The sequence below is a fragment of the Cnephaeus nilssonii genome, assembly GCF_951640355.1.
Source record: "Cnephaeus nilssonii genome assembly, chromosome: 16".
Classification (NCBI taxonomy): Eukaryota; Metazoa; Chordata; class Mammalia; order Chiroptera; family Vespertilionidae; genus Cnephaeus; species Cnephaeus nilssonii.
Window position 1 is genome coordinate 43,095,321 of NC_137087.1, and position 25,756 is coordinate 43,121,076.

At 44.1% G+C, this 25,756-nt stretch overlaps 1 protein-coding gene across 2 annotated transcripts in view; it reads left to right on the plus strand.

Moving 5' to 3' along the window:
* The window catches only part of CNNM1 (cyclin and CBS domain divalent metal cation transport mediator 1), a 51,757-nt gene that overhangs the window by 5,576 nt on the left and 20,425 nt on the right, over window positions 1–25,756 (plus strand). For both annotated transcript variants that reach the window (XM_079794257.1, XM_079794258.1), the window contains exons 2-6: window positions 17,000–17,143; window positions 18,832–18,972; window positions 21,050–21,219; window positions 22,887–22,986; window positions 23,387–23,434. In XM_079794257.1, the coding sequence (XP_079650383.1) occupies window positions 17,000–17,143; window positions 18,832–18,972; window positions 21,050–21,219; window positions 22,887–22,986; window positions 23,387–23,434 (603 nt within the window). The remainder of the gene's footprint in view (window positions 1–16,999; window positions 17,144–18,831; window positions 18,973–21,049; window positions 21,220–22,886; window positions 22,987–23,386; window positions 23,435–25,756) is intronic.

Genomic DNA, 25,756 nt, shown 5'->3' on the forward strand with positions numbered 1-25,756 from the left:
TTCTGATAAAAAGCCTCTTCCTGTTTTCAGAGGGCCACCTTCTCACTAGTCCTCACATGACCTTTCCTGAGTGCATGCTCAGACAGAGGGAGAGAGAGAAAGACAGAGGGAGGGAAAGAGAGAGAGAAAGAGAACTGAAAACACACTCTGGTTTCTCCTCCTCTTCTTATAAGGACACCTAACTGTTGGATTAGGGCTCCCCACTTAAGATCCCTTTAACTTATTTAGTTCCTTAGAGGCCGCACTGGGGTCTTAGGACTTCAAGGTGTGAATTTGAGGAGCAACATATGAATTTATGGACATTTAGTCCATAGCAATCACCAAAGTCTGCAAAAAGCTTGCCAATATTTCACCCAAATTATTTCTTATATGTATACATAATTTAGTCCACTGTTTCTGTCACTTGGGTTATTCATTGATTTTATTCAACACATAGTTACCGTGTACCTGTTGTGTAGGCACAGTAGAAAACACCAGCAATATGGTTCCTGTCTGCATGGAGTTTTCATTCTAATGCAAGAGACAGAAATTAAATAAGTGAGACAGTGGTTAGGAGCATAAGCTTTGGTGACAAACTGCCCAGGTTGCATCCTAACCTTGGACAAGTTTCTTAACAGTTTGTCTCTTTTGTTAGCTATATAATTAGGATAATAATAGTATCTATAATAATAAAAGTGCAATATGCTAACTAGACCGGACAGTCGAACGACCTTTGGGGCGAAGCCGCTGCAGTGGGCGCCAAGGCAGAGGTGGTTAGGGGCGATCAGGCAGGCAGGCAGTTAGAGGCGATCAGGCAGACAGGTGAATGGTTAGGGGCAATCAGGCAGGCAGGCAGAGGTGGTTAGGGGCAATGAGGCAGGCAGGCAGGCAGAGGTGGTTAGGGGCAATGAGGCAGGCAGGCAGGCAGAGTGATTAGGGGCGATCAGGCAAGCAGGCAGGAGAGCAGTTAGGAGCCAGCAGTCCCTGATTGCGAGAGGGTGCAGGTCGGGCTGAGGGACACGACCCTCCCCCCCTACCCCCGCACATGAATTTCGTGCACTGGGCCTCTAGTTTATTCGTAGGCTTGTTTGAAATAGTAAGACAATATCACATTATAATGCTTATTTAGTAACTTTCGTGTACTAAATGTTAGCTATGATTATTCAATATAAACACAAATCTACCAGTCATTTATGCAAATGCCTCCTAAGAGGTTTTGCTTCTTCCAGTTTTTGTCTCCCTCAAATGTATCCTCTCCAGTGCCACTAAAATAGTCTCCGGTGATGTCATCCCCTGCTTTAAACTCTTCTGCACTCCCCACTGCCTGCAGGATGAAGTCCAAGCTGTGCCCTTATCACCTGCTCCCTGCTCATCCCTCTGGCCTCATCACTCACCACTCCCTGCCTCAGCTATATGCTCTAGCACCATTAAACTTGTGGCCATACTGTGCTATTTCTTGCCTTTGCCCCTTTACCCCTTTACTCATGCTGTGCTCTTTGTCAGTAATATGCATTGCCTGACTGATCCCTACTCCAGTTCCTCCTGTAACACTCAGCACACCGGCTTCCTCCTCTGTGCAGTTTCTCTTATAAACCCCATATCGCTAGTATTGAACAAACAGGCTCTATTGTCCGAATTTTATTATTTGTGCTACCAACACATATAATGAGCAGCTAGAGAGCAAAGAGTCTTTATAGCTGTAGCACCCTAACAATGGATATGACACATAGTAAGTTTTCAATAAATGTTTGTTGAATGAATGATTGAAGGACTTAAACTTTAATATAATGGAAGAGACCTACAGAGCTATAGTAAATGAATTAATTATCCCAGCCCCATCATCTGGGACTATGCAGCAGGACAAAGTCAAATTTTATGTTATTTACTTTTAAAATTTTTATGTACTGATTTGAGCGAGAGAGAGAAGAAGGGAAGGAGGGAGGGAAGGAGGAAGGAGGGAGGGAGGGAGGGAGGGAGGGAGAGAGAGAGAGAGAGAGAGAGAGAGAGAGAGAGAGAGAGAAACATCCAAACAGACAGTAAGTGCTCAGTAACATTTTCACGGAAGTAATCTGGTTGAAAAGTCAGTGTTTTGCTTTTATGACTCCAAATTCTTAGGTGAGCTATTTTATCAGGAAGAGTATTCATCCCATTGTTTAATTCTTTAAAAAGCTGCCAAAACATTAGTGCTGCATTTTTTGTCTTTCATAAAAGAAAATCAAAAGTTATTTTCACTCAAAGTTATATTTCACTGGTATAATTAGATGTAATGTGCTTTAAAATATGTTAAACGTTGCTAAATAATAATTAGTAATATTTAGGATGAGATGCTAACCTTCTAAACAATAATTAGAGCAAACAGTAAACAAAGTCTAGTCCATCATTTACAGGGAAGAAGAAAGGACATTAGAAAAAGTAAAAATAATTAATTACACAAGGTATAATATATTTCTTTAAAAATTTTCATTATGATTATTATAATATTGTTCCACAATCATTTTTTTCTCAGCCTGACAAAAGAAATACTAGGTAACAATAGAATCTAAGCTGGAAGGGGCATTGAAAAACCTGAGAGAAAATCTAATTCACTCGTTTTTTTAGATCTAGTTATCTTTTCCAGGGTATAATAGCCTTTATTGTCAGACTTTCTTTTTATCTAATCTAAATCCCACAGGCTGCAGTTCAATTCAATTTCCTCTTTTTTATCATCCTTTGTGAGTCCTCTTTTATTTGAAGAATATAGTACCTCACCTCAATTCCATTTTTTAACAACCAGATACATTTGGTTATGTTTCTAGCTCCCTTAAAGCATTTGGATGTCTCACAGGAGGCGGTCTGTGGAGTCTCCTAGTACGAATTCTCTTAAACTGGTTTACCTCTGGGCCCACATTTGGGACCCCTGGACCTTCAGTAACAACTCTCAGTTCTCTTTTTATTTTCTGCTGTCTGTTCCTTTCCAGATTGAGATTTTTCTCAATTCATTTCTTCCTTCCTTCCCTTTTTCCTTCCTTTCTTCCTTCTTTCCTTCTTTTTTCATATGACATCATTCTGTGTCAAGCCTCCTGCCCTCCTGGTGCTTATAGTTGAGCAGGGATATATACAATAGCCAATAAATAATTACAAACAGTGACAGGTGATTTAAAGAAAAAGTATAGGGATCTATGAGAGTGTATTATAAGGTCCCTGGTTCTGTGGGTAAGGTTGGATTCCCGCTCCTCACTCCTCGAGTGCTATTTGAGCTGAGTCCTCCAGGATGGTGAGGAGTGTGCCAGAAGAGAGCTCTCCAGGGGAAGGGAGCAGACCTGCAAAGGCTTGAGAGCAAGAGCCAGTCTGGGTGCCATGTGAGGTTCCTGGGCCATTTAACATCCATGAGGAAAAACTCCACCTTCTCCAACCAACCCTCCCTCGACCTCTAGTGACGGCCAGCATTATCTGAGCACTTGAACGCAGTAAGATTCACTGAGGGCCAGGCTACCAGGGCTCTGGGAGATGGATGTGGATACAAACATGGAGAAGGCCCTGCCCTCCAGGAGCAAGAAAGGAGGAAGGGCCCTGATGGAAATGATACAAAGCACCCTGGAGGACAGGCAAGGGCATCCAGACTCCATCTGTGGGAGAAGGGAGAAATAATTCCCTGGGAGGACCTGGGAGGTGGAAAGAGAGGGACTTTGGTAAGCAGTTCTAACGGAAAGGGGCATTCCAGCTGAGGCAGGAGCTTGAGCTGGAAAAATAAAGGCAGAGAGGGAGCCAAGGCTACATTTGAGTGCTGGCAAAGCAATGGTCATACGCTGCTTTTCTTGCAGTAAAATGGGGAACCAGGTAGAATGAGGGATTTGTCAAACATCATTTGTTTCCTCCAAATGCTGAAAGTGTATCTTTTCACCATTTTTGGTGGTGATATTTCTAAAATGTTTTATACCCATTTCTGCCTTTCGGAACAAAGGATCCTAAATGTAACTTAATCTTTTCTTGATGACACAGGAGCATGGTCATGAGAATGTAGTCATTTTGTGCAGTATCATAAAGCAGTTCTCTGTCTACTTTTTTTTTTTTTCTGTCCGCTGGCTATCAGCTGCTGGTTCTCTTCGAGCCGGCCTCAAGCAAATCCCTGCCCCACTCATCACAAAACCACTCTTTCTGAGCCTATTTGAGAACTCTATTTAACTGAGAAACCAAGTAAATACACATGTTGGGAATCGTGTGCCTGGTATACAATACACTTGAATAAATATTTGTTGGTTAAGTGATTAATTCGGCTTTGACTAGGAGTTTGGGGTACAGAGTTGGTATACAAACCTGGGATAGTTCCTTCTGGGACCAGAGTCAAAGCCGTGCAAAGTCAGACCTCCAGATAATGGGTCGTTACACTGCTATTTTTATAGTGTTGCTTAGCAAGCCAAACTGCCAATCGGCTTAGTTTCTAGTGACTAACAACTATTTTTTCATGCGCCAGTGATGCTGGTTACCATGGTGCTCTGGGTGACACAGTTGGCTTTTTTATAATTGCCTTTCAGTGGCTTAAGAAATTTTTTTTTGTGATAAATGGCTTGATTACTCTATTTCCAATGAATTGGAGCAGGATAATTACTACACAGGACAGCCTCTCTCACTCTTTATTTTTAAACTAGTAACTAGAGAAAGGGACTTTTGTTTTTCCAAATCAAGGTGGTTGCTGTATGACTGGTAAGGTAACATTTTTGTCTTTCTCTTTCTGATTTGATAGAGAATGATTTTATTTGATTGTACATATTTTTCTAAAATACCAGCATGTGTTAAGGTAGCTTTTTCTCATCTGATTCCAGTGGAATTCTTCAATATTAAAATGTAAACGTTAGGACTTCACAGACCTTTGTAAACACAGAAGCTGTAATTGTTGGCACTGTTAAAATTCTGACATATCATATATCATCACAGAGAAGCATCCTCTAAAAAGCCAAATTGTTTTTGCAGTCCAGGACTTTTTCAACTTATTAAAGTACTAGAGGCCCTGTGCATGAAATTCGTGCATGGGTGGGGTCCGTAGGCCTGGCTGGCAATCAGGGCCAGGCTGATCGGGGCCTGCCAGCCACGGGGAGGGATGGGGGGAGGGACTGCGGGAGGTTGGCTGCCAGCCCCAGGAGGGAGCCGGCCTCAGCGGGGTCGGGAGAAGAGGCGATGGTCGCCAGGCCAGACGTGGAAGGAACGGCCAATGCCGCTGTCACGGTTCCCCACCTCTCCCTTTCCTCCTTCCCTCACCACTGCGCCACCACTGTGGTGGGAGGGCACTGATTGGGGCCTGCCAGCTGGGGGGCGGGACGGGGCATGGGAGGTTGGCCGCCGGCCCTCGTCCCCCTGGGAAAGGGGCCACATCTGCCTCCACCCACCCCTGGTTCCCTGTCCCAGCCCGGGGCCCAACCCCAATCAGGCAATTGGGGCCTGCCAGCCAGGGGGAGGGACCACAGGAGGTTGGCCAGCCAGGGGAGGTTGGCTATGGGAGTGCACTGACCACCAGGGGGCAGCTCCTGTGTTGAATATCTGCCCCCAGGTGGTCAGTGCGCATCATAGCGACCGGTCGTTCTGGTCATTTGGTCATAGCGGTTGCTTAGGCTTTTATATATAGAGATAGAATTACTAGTATAGAGCCAGAAATGGTACCTTGGGGAACATCTGGTCCCATCCTTTCATTTTAAGGTGGAGAAAACTGAGGCCCAGAAAAGACAAATAAAAATAGCAATGGTAAGCCCTTGTAGTTGCAAAGCCTTTACACTGGCAAAGATCTTTCCAAAACAGTAACTCGTTTGCTAACCATGCATGTGAAGTCAGTAGAATTTGTCCCGTTTTGTATATGAGATACCTGGGATCTGGAGACATGAGTGTCCTGCTCGATGGTAGTGACTGAGGCAGAACCAGAAGCCACATCTGTGACTTGCTGCCTCAGACCGTGGAGCCACAGGCACAGAGAATTGTCGACACCTGGGCTCAGATCCCAGCTCCTCCTTTTACTAGCAGTACGATTGGGGCAGGTCCCTGTACCACTTCAAATGAGGCTTATCTTCCTTCTTCTTAAAATGAGAATAAAGGTACTACATTGTAAGTTTACGGCGAAGGCTAAAGATACTGCCTGTAGAGCCCTCAGGTCACTCCACCATTTGCTTCTTACCTCACTGATCTAGTGACATGAATAGTATCTAGTTAGACATTTTGTATAACCAGTGCTGATCCAGCCCAGGTACAAGTCACTGTATAGAATAAACAAAACTGAGAGCTGTCTACTTTGGATAGGGCCCAGGAACCAAAATTGAGTTCTGGCAATATCCTTACATTTCTTTGATCCTGTCATCAGTTAGCATTAGGTTTCTTCATCCATCACTCTGCCCTTCCGCAGGCATCCCAGGCAAATAAAAAACAAAAAATAAATAAAAAATAAAAATCAGATCAATGAAAGCCCTCAAAGCAATCCTCTAAAATGAAATGCCAGGCAAAACTCTGGAAGGGTTGGACCAGAAGGCAAAAGTATGGTGGGGAGGTGGGACTGTGACTCCTTTCCCCTTCCCCGTTCAAAGCCCTCCTCCTCCCTCGTGAGGTGCTGGGCAATAGCTCTGTATACTTTCCTCCAGGCTCAGGCCCTTTACAAAATAAGTTTCATTGCTTTTAAATGCATCCAAGATAGGAAACCTGAGGTTTGGCCTGAAATGTGGAGTCTGCAAGGTGCGTTGGGAAGAGCAAGGCTGTGGAGTCAGACACACTTGGGTGTGTTTCCCGGTTTTGCCACTTAATAACTCTGGGCCTGGGGCAAGTCACTTTATTTTTCTGAGTCCCAGTTTTCTTGTTCACAGATCAGTAGTAGCAATCCCCGTTTTGCAAAGATATGATGAATATATGCACCCAGTGAGCACTATGGCAATCACCACTATGGCAAACACTGTAAAATGGGGTGGATGCTAACCTGTGCTCTCAGGTCAGCTTGGGTTAGATCAGAAACAGTATGGAGATCACTGGAGAAGCTGTAGGTGGTCTTCACGTAAATGAGAACCTTTGAGTGGGTTTTGTCTGGCTTACTTCAAGTAGAGCCATGTCTCCCTCTTCTCTCAGGGACCAGCCTAGTTTGACCACACCCCCTCGGCTGTCCCAGAAGTAAGTAATCTGTGGACAACTAAGACCAACCCTATTTACCTTTCCATGTATCGTTCTCATTCTGAGGTTGGTTTATGGCCTGAGAATGTCTCCATCAGCCAAAACTTAACCAGATGCTGGGGTCGTCATGGTGATTCTGAAGCAGGGGATCCTGGTTATGGTTAGCTGAAGCTGGAGAGAGACAAACTGGCCTCACGGGCAGCCTGTAAGACCAGGTCTGAGTCTGAGAGGCCTGGGGTTAAAGTACCCATTTTTGGTCGGTATGTCTTGGAGCTTTCCACAAACCCCAGCTAGGATGGGTCCTACTTAATTCCCTGAATTCAGATATTGACTCTACCATTTATTAGCTAAGTATCCTTAAACCAGTTATTTTTTGAACGGCAAATGAGCACAGTACATTTTGATAAGAGTATTGGAAAGAACGCAAGATGTATACCAAAACCACGGAGGCCTTTAATGGCAACAAGAAGACTTCAGAAATGATCCTCCCTAGTAACTGGAAGATGTTACTGAGATGGGGGAATAACCTCATACATGACTAGGATGGATTAGAGCTGGGAAGAAAAAAACAAAAAGGAGGATTGCTTAGGATATCAGAACAGTCAGCCAGGATGCAGTGAGGAAGTAGAAAGTAAAGACTATATGAACTTGCAATTGGAAGAGGGTAAAAATCTGAGACTTCATTACCTTGTGGATGCTCCTCCTAAGTCTCCTTTGTTAGTTCCTCCTACATCATATTCATAGATACGTATGTCCTCAGCACTTGGAGCAGGGCCTCTCTATATCAGATGCTCAAATATTTGTTGCATTACGTTGCATTTCTCTGACCTCTAAATGTTGGAATTCCCCAGGACTCATAAAAGGATCTCTTTGTCTATTCTCACTCCCTTGGTTATTTCATTCATTCTACCAAAGATATTGCCAACTTGAGACTTGTATGTCCAGCTGCTACCTGATACCTCCACTTGGAGGTCTAAAAAGCATCTCAGTCTTAAGCCTGTCCAAAACTGAGCCTCTGCTCTCTTGGCCAAACCTGCTTCTCACACAATAGTCCCAAGTTCTGTCAATTGCAGTTCCATTCTTGCAGTTGTTCAGGCCCAAAGTTCTCTTTCTTTCCCCACAGTCAGTCCCTCACATAGGCTCTGCTTTCAGCACATGCAGAGAATCTGTCTACACTGACCACCTCTCTGCCGCCATCCCAGGCCCGCCGCCACCATCTCTCACTTGGATGTGTGCCAGAGTTTCCTACGAGGTCTCTCTGCTTCCACCTTTGCCCACTTTGTGTCCATTCTTAACATAATTGCTAGAGGGGTCCTTTTAAAACATAAGTCAGATCATGTCACCATTTTTGCCAAAAAACAAATAAACTTAAAAAGGCACAAAACTCTATAATGGCTTTATTTCACTCAGAGTGAGAGCCAACGTCCTTACAAAGCCCATACAAGGTTGATCATAGCTGCACATACCCCACCCCTTACATGCCTGACCTTGGCTCTTACCACTGTATTCTCCCACGCTCTGCAATCACCCAGTTGCCATTCCTTAAGCACATCAGTTACAATTCCAACTCTCACGGCCTTTGCATTTTGTTCTACTGCAAAGATATCCCCCAGATATCCACAGGGCTCCCTACCTCACTGCCTTCAGATCTTTATTCAAATATCACCTTCTCAGGGAGTTCATCTCTGGCCTCCCCTACCTAAAATTGTAACACCTACTAGCTCACTCCCACACACTCCCTCATCCCCCTTCCCTGCTTTGCTTTTCCTCTTAGCACTGTGCAATAGATTTTTATCTGGCTTATTCTCTCTCACCCCCCATTTACTAGAATGTAAGCTGCAGAGGAACATTACTTTGTCCACCAGAGGCCCGGTGCACGATTCATGCACGGGGGCGGCGGGGGGGAGAGCGGGGGAGGGGGGTGTCCCTCAGCGCAGCCTGCACCCTCTCCAATCTGGGACCCCTCGAGGGATGTCCGAGTGCTTGTTTAGGCCCAATCCAAGTAGGATCGGGCCTAAACGGGCAGTTGGACATCCCTCTCACAATCCAGGACTACTGGCCCTCAACTGCTCACCTGCCTGCCTTCCTGACTGCCCCTAACCGCTTCTGCTTGCCAGCCTGATCACCCCCTAACCACTCCCCTGCCAGCCTGATTGATGCCTAACTGCTCCCCTGCCAGCCTTTTTGCCCCTAACTGCCCTCCCCTGCAGGCCTGGTCACTCCTAACTGCCCTCCCCTGCAGGCCTGGTCCCCCCCACTGCTCTCCCCTGCAGGCCTGGGTCCCCCCCCATCTGCCCTTCCCTGCAGGCCCGGTCACCCCCAACTTCCCTCCTCTGCCGGCCTGGTCACCCCTAACTGCCCTCCCCTGCAGGCTTGATCGCCCCCAACTGCCCCCCCTTACAGGCCTGGTCTCTCCCAACTGCCCTCCCCTGCTGGCCTGATCGCCCACAACTGCCCTCCCTTGCAGACCTGGTCCCTCCCAATTACCCTCCCCTGCTGGCCACCTTGTGGTGGCCATCTTGTGTCCACATGGGGTCAGTCATCTTTGACCACTGGGGGCAGCCATCTTGTGTGTTGGAGTGACGGTCAATTTGCATATTGTTCTTTTATTAGATAGGAGGATTAGATAGGATAGAGGCCTGGTGCATTGGGTGGGGGCCGGCTGGTTTGCCCTGAAGGGTGTCCTGGATCAGGGTGGGGGTTCCCTTGGGGCATGGGATGGCCTGGGTGAGGGGCCTGTGGTGATTTGCAGGCCGGCCACACACACACCCCTCTCCGGTGATCCAAGTGGAGGCCCTGGTATCTGGGAGTTATTTATCTTCTATAATTGAAACTTTGTAGCCTTGAGCAGAGCCAAGCCTCCTGTTTGCTCTGTGGCTGCAGCCATTTTTGTTGGAATTTACTTATCTTCTATAATTGAAACTTTGTAGCCTTAAGCAGAGGCTAAGGCAGGCCAGGGCAGGCGGAAAGCTTGGCTTCCTCCATTGCCAGGGAAACCCAAGCCTCCTGCTCTCTCCGTGGTCACAGCCATCTTGGTTTGGTTAATTTGCATACTTGCTCCTGATTGGCTGGTGGGCATGACTTGTGGGTATAGCAGAGATATGGTCAATTTGCATATTACTCTTTTATTAGATAGGATTGTGTTCATTGCTCTATTTCTAGTGCCTAGAAAAGTGTTTGGCACATAGTAGGCATTCAATAAGTTCTGTTGAAAGAATGAAGAGAATACAAATTGGAAGAATGTGAGGATTTCTTCTAAATAGAAGCAAATGAAAAGAAGGTTAAAAATGACTCCTAGGTTTTGACTCTGGGTGACTAGAAAGTTGATGGTGCCACTTATTATAGCAAAGAGGGAGGAAGAGCTGGAATGAAGGGGCTTGAAGATCATGTGTTCCTGTTTGGATAAGTGATTTTGGTGAGACCAGGGGACAGCTCAGGCAAAAATGTCTAAAACAGGATGAGAGTTCAAAATAGACACTGATATTAAGATATCAATTTAGTTCTCAGGAAAGAGGTAATGGTGATACTTAAAGTGATGGGCTTTGCTGGTATCGTTAACGGAGAGAGGAAAGAAGAACAGAGAGTCAAGGTCTGGAGTAGAGGCTCTTTTTTTAATATATTTTTATTGATTTCAGAGAGGAAGGGAGAAGGAGAGAGAGCTAGAAACATCAGTGATGAGAGAAAATCATTGATTGGCTGCCTGCCGCACGCTCCACACTGGGGATTGAGCCCACAACTCAGGCATGTGCCCTGACTAGGAATCAAACCGTGACCTCCTGCTTCATAGGTCGATGCTCACTCAGGCTGACCGGGCTGGAGCAGAGGTTCTTAACTACAACTGCCCACTGGAGTCTCCTGAAGAATTTTTAAACATCCCAATGCCTGGACTGTGCTGGGATTGAGGCCGAACTTCTGCATCTGTCACAAACTCCCAGGTGATCCCAGTTCCTCTGGTAGCAAGTGTCAAGAGTAGTGCCTCTCAAACTTTAGCGTGTCTACGAATCACTTGGGATATCATTAAAAAAGCTATCTGGGCCCCACCTCACCACCCAAGATCCTGATTCTGTATGTCAGGGGTGGACCCAAGAATCTGCATGTTGAACAGAGGCCCAGGTGATATTCAATGCTGCTCCTCCAAGGAACACTCTTCGAGTGGTAGAAGGTCACCAAGACCAAGGTACAAAAGAATAGGCGTTCAATACTTCCTACCAAATGAATAAAAGATGCTGCAGGGACACCAGGGAGAATAAAAAACCACTGTATTTTACAAGGTGAAGGTCATAAGTGAAGCAGAAACCGTAAAATGCTTTCCTTAATTCCCTGTTTCTAAGCAATGTGTTTACTTCCAAGCTTCTGTATTTTATCTTGGGAACACTTTGCCTTACCAAAGTACTGTAGCTATTTTTGAAAGAGAGAGGAAGCAAATCAATTATTTGCTTTTTTTGTTCAAAGCATAGGAAGTATACTAATAGGGTCCTTGGACGCTCTTCTCCGTGGACGTGCCTAAGCCACTTAGAGGCTATATTTATTAAAGACACTTCAGAAGATATTTCTTTAAATCCCCAAATGCAGTTGTGATGTTTCTGCCACTCTCTAACTTTCTGTCTCTTTAAAGCAAGGTTTCCAACCTCAGCACTATTGGCATTCCTTGTTATGAGGCTGCCCTGGCCTCCACTCACTAGATATCAGTAACATCCCCCACCCCACGTTTTACAACCCAAATTGTCTCCAGACATTGCCAAATATCCTTGGGGGACAGAGTCAGCCCCAGTTGAAAACCACTGCTTTAAAAGCATCTGCAAACCTAGTCGCCATTCTAAGAAATCTGACCTGCAGTTTGGGTGGTGAGATAGAGCACCCTTTGGATTCTTGGGGCAACAGGAAAGACTGGTTTGACTTTCAGCAATGGGAAATTGACCTCAGACACAGCAAGAGCCTTTTAGATAGTGTAGTACCTCAAGCTTGTAGAGGTGATTGATACAAAAACTACAAGAAACCCTTTCCCAAGCTCAGTATTAAGCAGTCAACCACCATTCTCTTCCCCATGTCCACGAAATACCTTCACCACCACATCATATGAGAGAGAGCATTCATCAGCTTGCCCTACAACTACTCTTTGAGGAGGTTCTTTTCTGACTTTTCAGGAGTACTCAGCATCTTGTGACTTACACCAAGGTTACCAAAAGGACCAGAATTTAACTAGACAGCTCGGTGCTTGTTTCTCTTCCTCATTAATAGGTCATCTGACACATAACCAGAGTACCACAGAACCTACCCATACACCAGTGGTTTTCAAACTTTAGCCTGCAGCAAAGCTTATTAATGAACGGAACCCTCTGAGATTCTGATTTACTAGGTCTGGGGTGGGGCCTGAGAATTTGCATTTCTAAGTTCTCGAGAGATGCTTGACAAATTGTGAAGTTCTGTATAAATATTAATGATTTCACCATTTTTAGCCTAAATTAATTACCAGGCATCCTGCTTTTCTAGTAAGTTGGGAGGAAACTGAAGTTACTGAACTAATAGTTGTGAGAAGGCACTTGAAAAATTCTGCTAATTTACAGAGGGATAGCTCAACCGGAAAGAGCACGGTTCCCATAGAAGGACAGAGGAGGGGAATAGTAAAAATTTAAGCCACATCCTCATCAATATTTATTGCTTATTGGCCAGTTGTATATCTTCTTGGATAAATGTTTATTTGCATCATTTACTCACTTTTTTATTGAGTTGTATTTTTATTAGTTGTACATTTTCTTTAGTATATTCTGGACACAAGCTCCCTATCAGATATATGATTTGCAAATATTTTCTCCCATTCTGTAAGTTGTCTTTCACTTTCTTTTGATGGTGTCCCTTTTTAATTGTGATGAAGTCCTGTTTGTATATATATTTTTTCCTTTGGTTACTTACACTTTCGGTGTCTTATCTAAAAAAACATTTCCTACTCCAAGGTCACAAAGACTTACTCCTATGTTCTTCTCTAAGAGTTTTATAGTTTTCACTCTTACATTTAGGCATTTGGTCCACTTCAAATTAATGTTTGTGTGTAGTGTGGCATAGGCATCCAACTTTATTCTTTTGCATGTAGATACCCAGTTATCATCCATTATTTATGGAGTTATCTCTCTATGCCAGGTGCTATTCTAGATTCTGGGAAAACAGAGATAAGTAGAGCATAGCTGTTGCCTCGGAGTGGGGGGATCATGCATAAGTAGAGAACAGCAACATGGTGAAATAATATGTGTATGATGCTTAGCACTGTGTCTGGCCCCTAAAGTATGTATAGCAAATAGTAGCTGCTACTATAATTATAATATATATTAATGTACTTACAAATTTCAATAAAGAGGTATGTTCAAAGTGTGGTGGCAGGAGGGAGTGACTAACTTTTCCATCTCTCAAGACTGGCTTCACTTTGGGCCATCCCCATCACTTCTCGGGCCCAGGAAGAGGAGCGGTACAGGGAGATAAGTCTCTCAAAAGCCAACCTTTTTGAGAAAGGAAGGACCTCAGGTACAGGTGTTATGGGAACATCTGGTTTTCTTGTCCCTGTGAGTGTTTATGTGATTGCTGATTCCTGTTCCAGTCTGTACCCAAGAAAGAATGACTTCTTCATGTGTTTGTAGATCTCTGCAGGCACTTAAGGGAATCATGAAGGCTGATCATGGATTATAAAATGTTTCTAAATAGATTATATAAGTACATTGTCTTGATATTACATAATTAGGATTTAAACTCTCTATTCCCTGGTAATCATATAGTGTACCCTCACATTTATCTTCTAAAGTATAGACCAATGGGAGATTTTTCACATGGAAGTTATGGTATTTTGTGTGAAACATCATAAAATGTTATTTTATTTAATCCCATCATATGAATTGATCTCTTAGTGACAGGAAGTATGGCTGTGTTATATATATTTTGGGCTCCACAATAAAAAGTTATCCAATTATAGAAAGTAATTTTAAGAAATCACTTTTTCAAGTCTTTCCATTATAGTAGTTATTTGTTTTGTCATCTACTAGTATATGTTAGCAGAAAAGTGTGAACGGGTGCCATAAGTGTAAGAACACTGTGTTGTGGGGGGAAAAACTTTAAATTGAGCACATTCTAATAATCAGTATAACCTAAGTTAAACTACAAAACCCTTCAGTCCAGTTGGATAGGATAATTGTTTCAAAGAAGGATAATTTTAGAACCACTGAGTCAGAGTTTAAATTTTAATTTAAACACATTATATTTTATCAAAAAGTAAAGGTTTTAGTGTCTTGTCTTAACATCATACATTATATCCACTATGGATTTTTATTCTATCTTAGCTCGGGTCATCAGAAATGTGTTGGCTGCCTGTTATATGGGAGGTAATCTAGCTAAGTCTAATGTCCTGAAGGAGCTGATAATCTGAGGAAAAGAAATAGTCCAGTACACACACATTGCTAGTTATAAGAAGGAGCGACGTGTATGACAGATGCTCTAATGGAGTTATCAGGGGCTTAGAAACACGAGCAAGGAGAGGTTGGTTCAGATTCAGAATGAGGAAGATCCGGGAGAGCTTTCTTGAGGAGCTGGCATGTGAGCTGGAACTTGAAAAACCAGTGGAGCTGGAATGGGAGGAGGAAACTGTGAGTGAAGACTTAGAAAGTGGAGATGGAGGAAGGTGAGGAAGTAGAGGTAACCTGGAATATAGAAAGATAGGGAAGAGCCACATTTTACACTCTTGATAATACCAAACTCATGAGTCTAGCTTTGATGCTCTGCACACTAGGGAGCCATGGAGGGTTTTTGAGCAGGGCAGAGGCATGATCAGATCAGTTTGGGAGTAAGCCAAAGGATAGGTTAAAGGTGGAGAAGAAATTATAAACCATTATTGAAAGAAATGCCATCTTTTCCATTAAAAATTCCAATAGGTAGCTTTCTTGTGATTAGAAGTATTTGACACAGAAGTTCATGTATTTAAATTGTAGTGGTTAATTATGCCTCCAGCAACCTGACTCCTCCTCTTATCTGATAGCAATGACCTAGCAAAAGCTTATAAAAAGTAACACTGATAAAGCATGAACTTCCTTTTTTTTTTTTTCAAGAATAACATCCTAGTCAGTACCCTAGATTTTCTCCTGAAATGTCTCTTAGACAAGGAAAAGAACCACCCAGATTTTCATTTTAGAAACAGGACAAGGAAATGTGTTTATCAGCAGATGAAAACAAACCAAGGTGAAGGAAGACTGTACGTAAGACTCAGTCCCTAGGTTAGGATTGAACCCAGTTACCTGGATTTGCAATCCAGTTCTGCCATTTATGAGTGGCTGTGTACCTTTAGGCATCTTACGTAACCATTCTGTGCCTCATTTCTTTCCTCTGTAAAAAGGGGATAATAATAGTATTCATCTTGAGGGTTGTTATGAGGATCAAATGAATCAATATATAGAAAGTTCTCTGAACAATGCCTGGTATGTAGTTAGAGCTCAATAAATGTTAACTATTATTATTCAGTTGTTGGACAACAAAAATGAACTTCCTGTGACACATTACACTTTACAAAGTGTTTTCACATATCCACTAGGTGATTTGAGCTCCAAAATGCCTTATGGGTACATTTGATTCTGTGAATCAGGAATTTGGACAAGGTATAGTGGGAATTGCTTACCTCAGCTTTGCAATGTCTAAGCCAGCAGCTGGAGATGACTTGAAAGCAGAGCTGGATCAACTAAGATTGCAGAATCCACTGCCATGATGGCTTCTTTGCTAAAATCTGGCTGGCACTTTGATGGGATGGCTGGAAGGCCGGGCTCAGCTGGAACATGTGGTTTCTCCACCATGGTAGTAATTATACTTCTTAGAGTGTTTCTGCACCGCATGACCTTTATGACTTAGCCTCAGAAGTCTCCTAGCAAACACTTCCCTGTTCTCTGCTGGTTAAAGCAGACACAACCTGCTCAGACTCAAGGGAAGGGCATAGAGACCACACTTCTTGATGGGAAGCCTATCAAAGAATTTGGAGGCATGTTTTAAAGTCACCATACTGGTATTTTCCCCTGATTCTAGATGAGAAGATCAAGACTCACAGAGGTCAAATAGTTAGATGAGGATCAGTTGCACAAATAGTAACTGGGATAGTTAAGGGGTAGGGGATAGGGGAAGTTGGAAGAGGAAAAGGCTTCTAACCTAATTCTTTGACTCCAAGTTCTTGGTCTTTCAATAAGACTATTCATCCTCCTTTAGCTTAGATATACAGTTAACCCCTGAATAACATTGGTTTGAACTTCATGGGTCCACTTACATGCAGATTTTTTTCAATAAATATATTTGGCCCTTCATATCCATGGTTTTTGCATCTGCAGATTCAACCAACTACAGCTCAAAAACAGTATTTTCCCATTCCCAATACTGTTTCAATCAGCAGTTGGTTGAATCCACGATGCAAAGGGCTGACTGTAGAGTCAAAAGTTATTTGTGGATTTTTAACTGTGCAGGCATCAGTGCCCCTAACCCCCATATTGTCCAAAGGTCAGCTGTGCTTGCTAATTTGTGAAAGTTAAAAAAAAAAGAAGAAAAATTTAACTGACTTTGTGTACAAGGTGGACAAAAGTAGGTTTACACTTGTGAGAGCGCAAAACACTGAGTTAATAAAGCTATTGTAATCATCATAACCTGCATGTCTTTTTCCATATGAGAAACTGTAAACCTACTTTTGCCAACCCCTTATATTAGGTAACTTTCCTAAAAAGAAACAAGAGTTGTAAAAGTATAGTTTGCATTTATATAGGCTTGTATACAAACTTCGTATTTAAAGGAGGTCCTGGGGTGGCTCAGTCCTGAGATGAGTCAGAAAGCAACGTTGTATAACTTTCTCCTAAGGAAGGGTCTCTGAAAACATCCCAGATGCATAACTGTGATTTCATTTGTTCTCCAGGAAAATCTCACCTGGCCATTGTCCAGCGGGTGAATAATGAGGGAGAAGGGGACCCCTTCTACGAGGTGATGGGCATTGTCACACTGGAGGACATCATAGAGGAGATCATCAAGTCAGAGATACTGGACGAGACTGACCTCTACAGTAAGTGCGTGGCATTGGCTGTGGTCCAAGGTCATCTTCTTTTCCTCTGTGGCTCTCGGAGCTGGCTTAGGGTGATACACAGTGTGAAAGAGTGTATATCAAGCCCATGCATTCTGTGTGTCAACCCCCTAATGCCCGGTGCAGGCATGGAAAGGTACCCTGGCTTGAATTACCTGAGTCCTTGAGAACATGCTAGCTCAATGATTTTCACCCTTTTTCATCTCGTGGCACACATAAACTAATTATATTTTGGGCCGAGCTGATGGAAAAAATAGGTATAATTTTGATTCATTCACACCAGACAACTATTGTTGTATTGGCTATTGTCATTTTTTAAATTTTATAATCCAAGGGAAAAGAGGTCAGTGTCCCTGACTAAGTAGTCAGGCATTGCATGTTTTAACAATTCTTGCAGCGCACTGGTTGAAAATTGCTGTGCTCGCTAAATGTTTATGAGGACAGAACCTTCAGGAACCAAGACTATGAAAAGGAGACCTCCTGGCCTTTGCATGACAAAGGAACTAAAGGAAACAAAGTATACCTGAGGTGGCCACTCTGTCCTTGATTCTGTCCTGTGTTGTTCCTGTTTTGTCTCTTTAACCATCCAGATACAGACCCCAGCATAGCCTGGGGTTCCACTCAACAATCTACTTACACCAAAACTTCATGCACAGTGGAGACTGTCCTGAGATTTCGTACCGAAACCCAAGCCAAACCTTAAATGTCCCTTCTTACGCACTGCTCTTCTCCCTTGTGCTTTTTCAGCCCTTCCAGCTGGTTTCTTCTCTCTTCCCCACCCCTGGCTCCTGTCCCGCTTCTGTCCCTGCTCCCTCCTTTCTGGTCTCCTCACCTTCCTACCCACTCTCCCACAGGAACAATATGGACTCCTCCATGCAGATAGTGACTGCTTTTGGTCACCCAGTCTGTCAAAGCTTTCCTTGCAAATGTGACAAAGGCAGTGCTTTGTCCCTAGAATGGGAGTGTTATCTACATCCATGGGAATCCCTAAACCAGGAAGTGTTTTCTCCGAATTTCAGCTCATGGGACAGCAATCCCTTCTCCTCCCCAATTCTCTTCCCCTAGAGGGGTCAAGGTTGAAGCAGGAGAACTGTGAGTGGGAAGAGGAGGTGACCCTTGCCCCCTTTGGGTGGCATGCCTCCGGTTCTGCTCAGAGCGTGGTTAAAATCATCAGGAAGAGACCAGGTGAGCCCAGCTCTGGGGGCAGAAGAGGGGCGGAGGCACAAACCCTCTGGGACTCCCAAGTCCCTAGATGCTGAGAATGAAGTCCCTGATGTTTGAATGCCTTTCTGTAAGTACTTCACAGATAGTTTCTGGTTCAAGTCTCATAATTACTCTCGAGATGAGTAGAAGAGTTATTCATTATTAACCTCGTTGGATACATTAAAACAAACAGACATTCTGATGCTTAAAGAGGTTGCACAGCTCATAAATAGGGGGACCAGCTCAAGAACCCTGACCTTGGGAGTCCCAGGCCACCCTTTCCCCTTTTCCACCATGCACCACCTAAGGGTAAATAACACTGAGACAATTATAGCATCTCTCACCTTCTGTCCCTGATCAACATCCTTTCACTCCCTTGGAGAGGTATAGTAATGTCATCTACAGTAAACCTCCAAAAACCAACAGTGATTCTGAGATAGCTGCATTCTGTCCCCTGTGATCCACAGCCGACAATCGGAAAAAGCAGAGGGTCCCGCACCGGGAGAGGAAGCGGCATGACTTCTCCTTGTTTAAGCTTTCTGACTCGGAGATGAGAGTGAAGGTCTCCCCACAGCTTCTGCTGGCCACGCACCGCTTCATGGCCACAGGTAGGACTCTGCCCACCGTGTCTCCACCCCCAGCGGGATCTGGAGGGTGGGACCCAAGCACCAATCATCTTGAATACTTTGTGACCTAATTCCAGTGTCAGACTGAGAGCCACTGTTCCAGGAGAGGAGATTGCCTCAGGCAAGGGTGACAGGATGCCACATACTGTCAGTGCCAGCCCCCGCCTGACCTTCTAGGGAGGGAGTGAATACAACCCAACTCTGCTTGTTGATCTTCTACTCAAGAAAAAAAGCTAAAGAAACCACTGCTACACTTTTCCCTTCCTCCACTCGCTTCTTGGTGGGAGACAGAGGCCGACCTCCATCCAGTTGGATTTGGGGTACCCCAAACAATCTGTGAGGGAGGGAAAGGCATTGTCCTATCCAGCAACAAGGCCCTGGGGTCCAGTACCCTCCAGAGACCATATAGAGATAGGAGTTCTTAAAATATGGAAGTGGATTGTGAATCTTGGGATCTTTAGAAAGAAAAAAAAAAAATGAGAGGATCCAAAGATGAAATTGTGAAGAAGGTAAAGTTGGTCTTTGAACCCTCTGATCTTCTCACCCAGGCCTAATTAATGTGCAGACCTCAGATGCACACCCAATACAAAGTTCAATATTTAGTTGATCCAGCATATGATTATTGACTATATGATGAATACTAGTACTGTTCGAGGTGTTAAAAAAAAAAGAAAAGTTTATGTTGCAATTCTTAAAAGTAGAGTTTTCAAAATGTTATCTAGTTCTGAATACAGATTTCTTTTAACTACTGACGGATTTCCTAGAGCAAAGCAGCTGTATCTTCTAATGTTATAGTATGATATAATATAATATAATATAATATCTGTTATTTGATGCAAGGATGCTACACATTATTAAGAACATATCACTTAAATAATTACCATTTCTCTTAACTTGGAATTTCATTTCATTCAACAGATATATGTCACAAGTCAGATTAAATTCTCTGTATTTCACTTGATCATTGCAGTAAAGGTTTTGCTGTTTACATGCTTACTTAGCCATGCCCAACTCTGTTTTCTTAACCACTTTATTGAGGTATGATTGACATACAAAAAATGGTACATACTTAATGAATACCATTTGATGTGCTTGGAAATAAGTTAAACCACCTATGCCATAAATATGTCCATCCCCTCCAAAAGTTTTCCTCCCACTGTATTGTTATTTTTCTCTGTTAATATAAGATCTACCCTCTGAGTAAACTTTTAAGTATACAATACAGTATTGTTCACTGTGGGCACTGTGCTATGTGGTAGATCTCTAGGATTTATTCATCTGGCATAACTGAAACTCTGTACCCTTTGACTAATCCCTCCCTTCCGTCTCCCTCCCACTACCCCAGGCAACCACCTTTTTGTCCTCTGCTTCTATGACTTTATTTTAAATTCATCATATAAGTGATATCATGCAATGCTTGTCCTTCTGTGTCTGGCTTATCTCACTTAGCATAGTGTCCTCCAGGTTCATCCATGTTGTCACAAATGGCAAAATTGTCTTCTTTTTTTTTTTTACTATATTTGTATTGATTTTTTAGAGAGAGAGGAAAGGAGAGGGAGCGAGAGACAAAAACATCGATGACAGAAAAACATTGACTGACTGCCCCCTGCACGTCCCCCACCAGGGGCTGAGCTCACAAACCTGGCATGTGCCCTAACCAGGAATCAAACTAGCGACCTACTGGTGCATGGGTCAACACTCAACCACTGAGCCATGCCGGTAGGGCAAAAGTGCCTTCTTTTTTAAGTTCACATGCAGCTTTAAATAAAGTCAAGTAGAAAATTAATAACAAAACTGACGTTTCCAAAATGGTGACCTGTTTCTCCTGAGGTGCCATACAGGGACACACATCCCCAGGGAGCAGGGGAAGGCCTGAGACACACACACACACACACACACACACACACACACACACACACACACCCCTGAGAGAGTCACAAGAGCCCTTCCAGCCTCGTGCCTAGAGCGCGAATGGAGGTGGCTCTAGACACGTGGCCTGGTTGTGCCCACCCTGACTCCTGCCAGCTGCCGATTCTTCCTGCCTCCCACTCTCCCCTAGAAGTGGAGCCCTTTAAGTCTCTGTACCTCTCGGAGAAGATCCTACTCCGGCTCTTGAAACATCCCAACGTGATCCAGGAGCTGAAGTTTGATGACAAGAACAAGAAAGCTCCGGAACACTACCTCTACCAGCGCAGCCGCCCGGTAGACTACTTCGTGCTGCTGCTCCAGGTGCGTGGGAACATTCGGGTCCCTCTGAGGACACGACAGGGGCCTCCCCAGGCTGGAGAGGAATGGCCATGCCTCCCCGCTGCTGGGTTCCAACACTCAGCGGGACGTCCCAGGAGCAAGGCCAGGTGGGGTGGGTGTTTGTCAGTGACCCACAGAAGGGGCCAAGTTTGACTGGTTGGTGTCCTAGGAGTGGGGGGACCGTGATGGCGTTTAGTCTGACCACTCAGGGATGTTTGTGGTGGGGTGCGGCAGGTACCTCTCCAGCAGAGGGGTTCTGTGACTGAACTTTCAAAACTGCTGTCCTGACCCCTGGCCCCTTCTTGTCTCTGCTTGGACATGCCCAGAAGTGAACCTGTCCCATGCCTTCTCTCAAACTTCAAACACTTCTTACTTAAAGCTTTTCCCTCTGTCTGAAATTTCATCATCTCTGACTTCCACCTGGAGGTGCACAGAACACATCCACTCTCTCGGAAACTTCTCAGTTTCTGCGGTCCCTGGATGCCTCCTCTTTAAGAGGATACGGAAGGAAACCAATGACTGAGTGAGAGCGGTGCAGCATCTTCCCAGTCCTCACCTCTGCCCTTGTGCCTGGATAGGCCTGTAAATACGTGCCAGGCGTGGTTCCAGCACTGGATCCTGCTGGCGCCCTGGCCTGGCTCCACCATTAGCTCTGTCACTGTCCCGTCTCTTCCCAACAATATCATCTGAACCCTAAATACAGTGATTGGCTTAAAATCTTAATTAAACTTACAGTAACTTACAAGTGGGCTCTATTTTGTCTCCACCTGCACTCCATCTGCTCTGACACGATAGTGTGCCGCATGCCCATTCTTCCAGATAACCTCAATAAAATGACCTTCTCCAAAAATGAAGTCACATTCTTCACTGTTGGAAATCAAGAAGGGTTCTGTCACATTTTTTAAATAACGTAATGACCCATACAATTTACTGTTTTATGCTTAATATAAACTTAACTGTTTTTAAATCAAAGTTGGAGGAAGTAAAATGTAGTGGCAAGAGTGTAAATTCAAATATTGGAAAGATCTGGCTTTAAAATTCCAATATTGCCGCTTCCTAACTCACCTTGACCAAGTGGTTTAACCTTTCTGAGCCTCAAAATTGATTCATCTATGAACTGGAGGTGAAGGCAGGATGGGCCTCATAGGGCTGAGGGACCGATTGAATAAGAAACCATGCCGAGCACATAACACAATGTCAGCCCCATAGACACACACTGTATGCTACACGTAAGCTGCTGTCATTAGTGGTGATGGGTTAAACAAGCTTCACACAGAATCAGAATTAGATTTTATTTCAACGAGATTTAGAGATGGTCTCATCTCAGAACAAGCCATTGAGCCCGTTTATAGGGCCCGGGGCCAGCGGATGCCTGGACCTGCATCATGGAAGGGCCATCGCAGTATGCAAGGAGAGCTCGGGGTTATTCGTGACTGGATGCAGCTTTATGAATGAGGCAGTTAATTCACTGCAAAGGGCTGCTGAAGCTGGCAGTGCCATTTCTGAAACGTAAATCTGGACAGAATTCCCCTTTCCCTGTGATCAGCTCTTAAGTCCACTTGTTATCCAGACAGAAGCTCAGGGCTGTGGTCAGTAAGAGAACTGGAAGTGCGTGCACACACCCTCAGCACACTGCCTTCTTTCTCCAGGGGAAAGTGGAGGTGGAGGTTGGTAAGGAAGGCCTTCGCTTCGAGAATGGAGCCTTCACCTACTATGGTGTCCCGGCCATCATGACCACTTCTTGCTCAGGTATTCCAGTTCCCAAGCCATAGCTTATTGGGGAAGCAATGGGATATTGTAGGAAAAAGCAGCTGGGTTCAAGTCTTTGCTCCTATTAGGGACCCTGGGCAAGCCCTGTAACTTCCTGGGCGTTGGTGTCCTCCTCCATGAAGTGGGAATAAGACTCATTTTTCATTCAGAGAGTTTGTTTGTGGACGTACACGGTAGACAGTAATGTTATCAAATGTTAGGGATGGATAGTGGTCTTTTTTAGTGTGAAAAGACAAGTTTGTTTTTATTGTCTGGTGCGTTGTGTTGTTGTTTTTCCGAGTTCATTGACGCTGGGGGTGGGGTGGAAGAGGGAGACCCTCCACAAGAAGGTATACTTTCTGAACTGCCTCTGAAACACGTTGCATCTTTCTGTCCTTAGATAATGATGTGCGGAAGGTGGGAAGTCTGGCTGGATCCTCTGCCTTTCGTATGTATTTCTCAAACCCCTCCCTCATGCTCCCCATCGTAGTCCTGCCTCAGCCCCCTCTGGGGACCCGGACCCAGCACTCTGAGCCTGGGCTGGGGCTAACACAAATGCTGGCAGCCTCTCTCTAATGCTCTGCCAGGAACACTGCTTCTTGCCAGGTACTCACAGACCACAGGGGCTTCGTCTCTGTGTCTGGAATGTTTTCTGCTGCTGCTCTGCTCATGTACAGTGATGAATGGCAGGGAGGGAGGTTGTGAGGGGGGGCGCCATTTATTGTCACACATTGGTGTGCTCTGGTGGAGGTTCGGCCTTTCCTTCTCTGCGGTGATAACTCACCCACTGGCCTTTGCTTGAAAACGTAATATGCCGTATTGTGTCTGTGGGGTTAATAGGAAGTGGCTGCAAGATCTTGGGATAGAAATCCCAGGCTGGTGCGATATGTTGCTTATCTGCTTCTCTTCCCCCCTTCGCCACATCTCAGCTGGAGGAGAAGTGTCTGCCAGCTGGTCGTGCATGCTGACGGTGCGGGCTGGCACGGGGCTGCTGGCTGGTTTGCTCTGCCCCTTCTACCGCTTTACCTACTTGCTGTTTCCTACATAGAATTGTTGTGCTTGTGTTTAGAAGGCATGGCATTTATTGTGATGTAAGTGTGATGCTGAAAGAATGATTTCTCTAGAATTTTTTTTTTGACTCACTGGTCTGACTTTTGCATTGCTTTCAGCTGTTATTGTTTAAAGTGGCTATTTCAATGCCAAATGGAGTGTTTTCTCTTATCATAAAAAGCGTTTTACGTAGTGTTTTATATTGGATTTCTCAGAGGGTCCCAATGCTGGATATCAATCCCTGGCACATGAAAGATAGATACCGTTTTAACATGGAGAAACTAAAGAAGTGACTTGCTCCAAATCACCCAGCAAGTTGGTGACTTACATAGATGCATTCCGGTGCCCTGACTATTGCACACAGCACAATGAAATACAGATTTGAGATCCATCACGTTCCAGAATGCAATCTATATGTGGGAATATTGGAACCATTTATGGTATAATTTCACATCCTAGCCCAGCAGAGGGCTGAAATGAAATTAGAGTAGCTACCCACACCCAAGGGGTGGCCCAGCATGAGTTGAAGGAGATCTGTAAAATAAAAACCCTGGTTCGTTAGTATACTTATATAAGCCAATGAATCTCAAGTAAGGTTGATGGAGGAAGCCTCAGTACTCAAAATGAGAACTCTGGGTGGGGGAGGGATGTGCTCCAGGACCGGACTTGGTTCTCTAAAGGAGATGTCCACCCATCACATTACTCAATGTAGAGCAACTTCTGGGATTCTAAATTTTACCTAGACTTGTTGGCCCTGTTCTGGCTCTTCCAGAAGACCAAAAGAGGTGGGAACTCTGGGGGAAGAGGATAATTACGACTCCCCAGCCCACCTAATTTAGACATTTTTAAAAGCACATATTGTTTAAAGTAGTAGGAAGATGTTATCTGGTTTTCTCCTTTCCTTCATTTCTGTCTCTAGTTTTTTGTATCAAAATCCTTCCGTTTTATCAATGAGATGGGAGTACACTTGCAACACAGGTCTCTCCTTCAGAACTGGTTAACTAAAAGGAAGCATTACACTCTTTCCCTCTCCCCACTTTAGAAATCTTCAGGAGGAAAAAAATCGAGTTAGTCTGTAAGGGGTATACTAGTCGAGACATTTTCCATCCTCCCCTCAAGCCCTCTCCACTTAGTGGAGTGGAGTGTGAAATAAGTCCAAAGACTGGCCACACCAAGCATGTCAAACTCAAAGGCTAACATGGGCCAAATAAACAAGGTTTAAATTTATGTGGGCCACAAAAAAACAAAAGCTTCAATTTTCATAGGAACGTAGGTTTATTTTGATAGAGGCATGCTGAATACAAAGGGCTGAAATAAATGAGTAATCATTAACATAAAATAATAGAACATTTTAATAAAAATGAGTATTTTTTTTCTTGAACATTAACTTACCAGACACTGAATAACTGCACAAATTAATAAGCGTAACACAAATAAACCTATTTTTCTTGTTCTCCGAAAGTGAAATATTTCCTGTTGTGCACACCAAACAAGTCAGTCCAAAACTAATGGCGTAGCAGTCGGCTGCTAAAATATGCACTGCTAGTATTAGTGGAGAGAAATGGTGCACCTGTGCGTGATGCCCGTAAGGGCAATGAATGCAACACGATTATAGTACTCAGTCATTAGCAAACATTGTAGTTTGTTATTAATAATTACGTATAACAGGATACTGTAAAAATTAAGGTATGAAACTTTTCTTAAAATGTTTCTTACATGC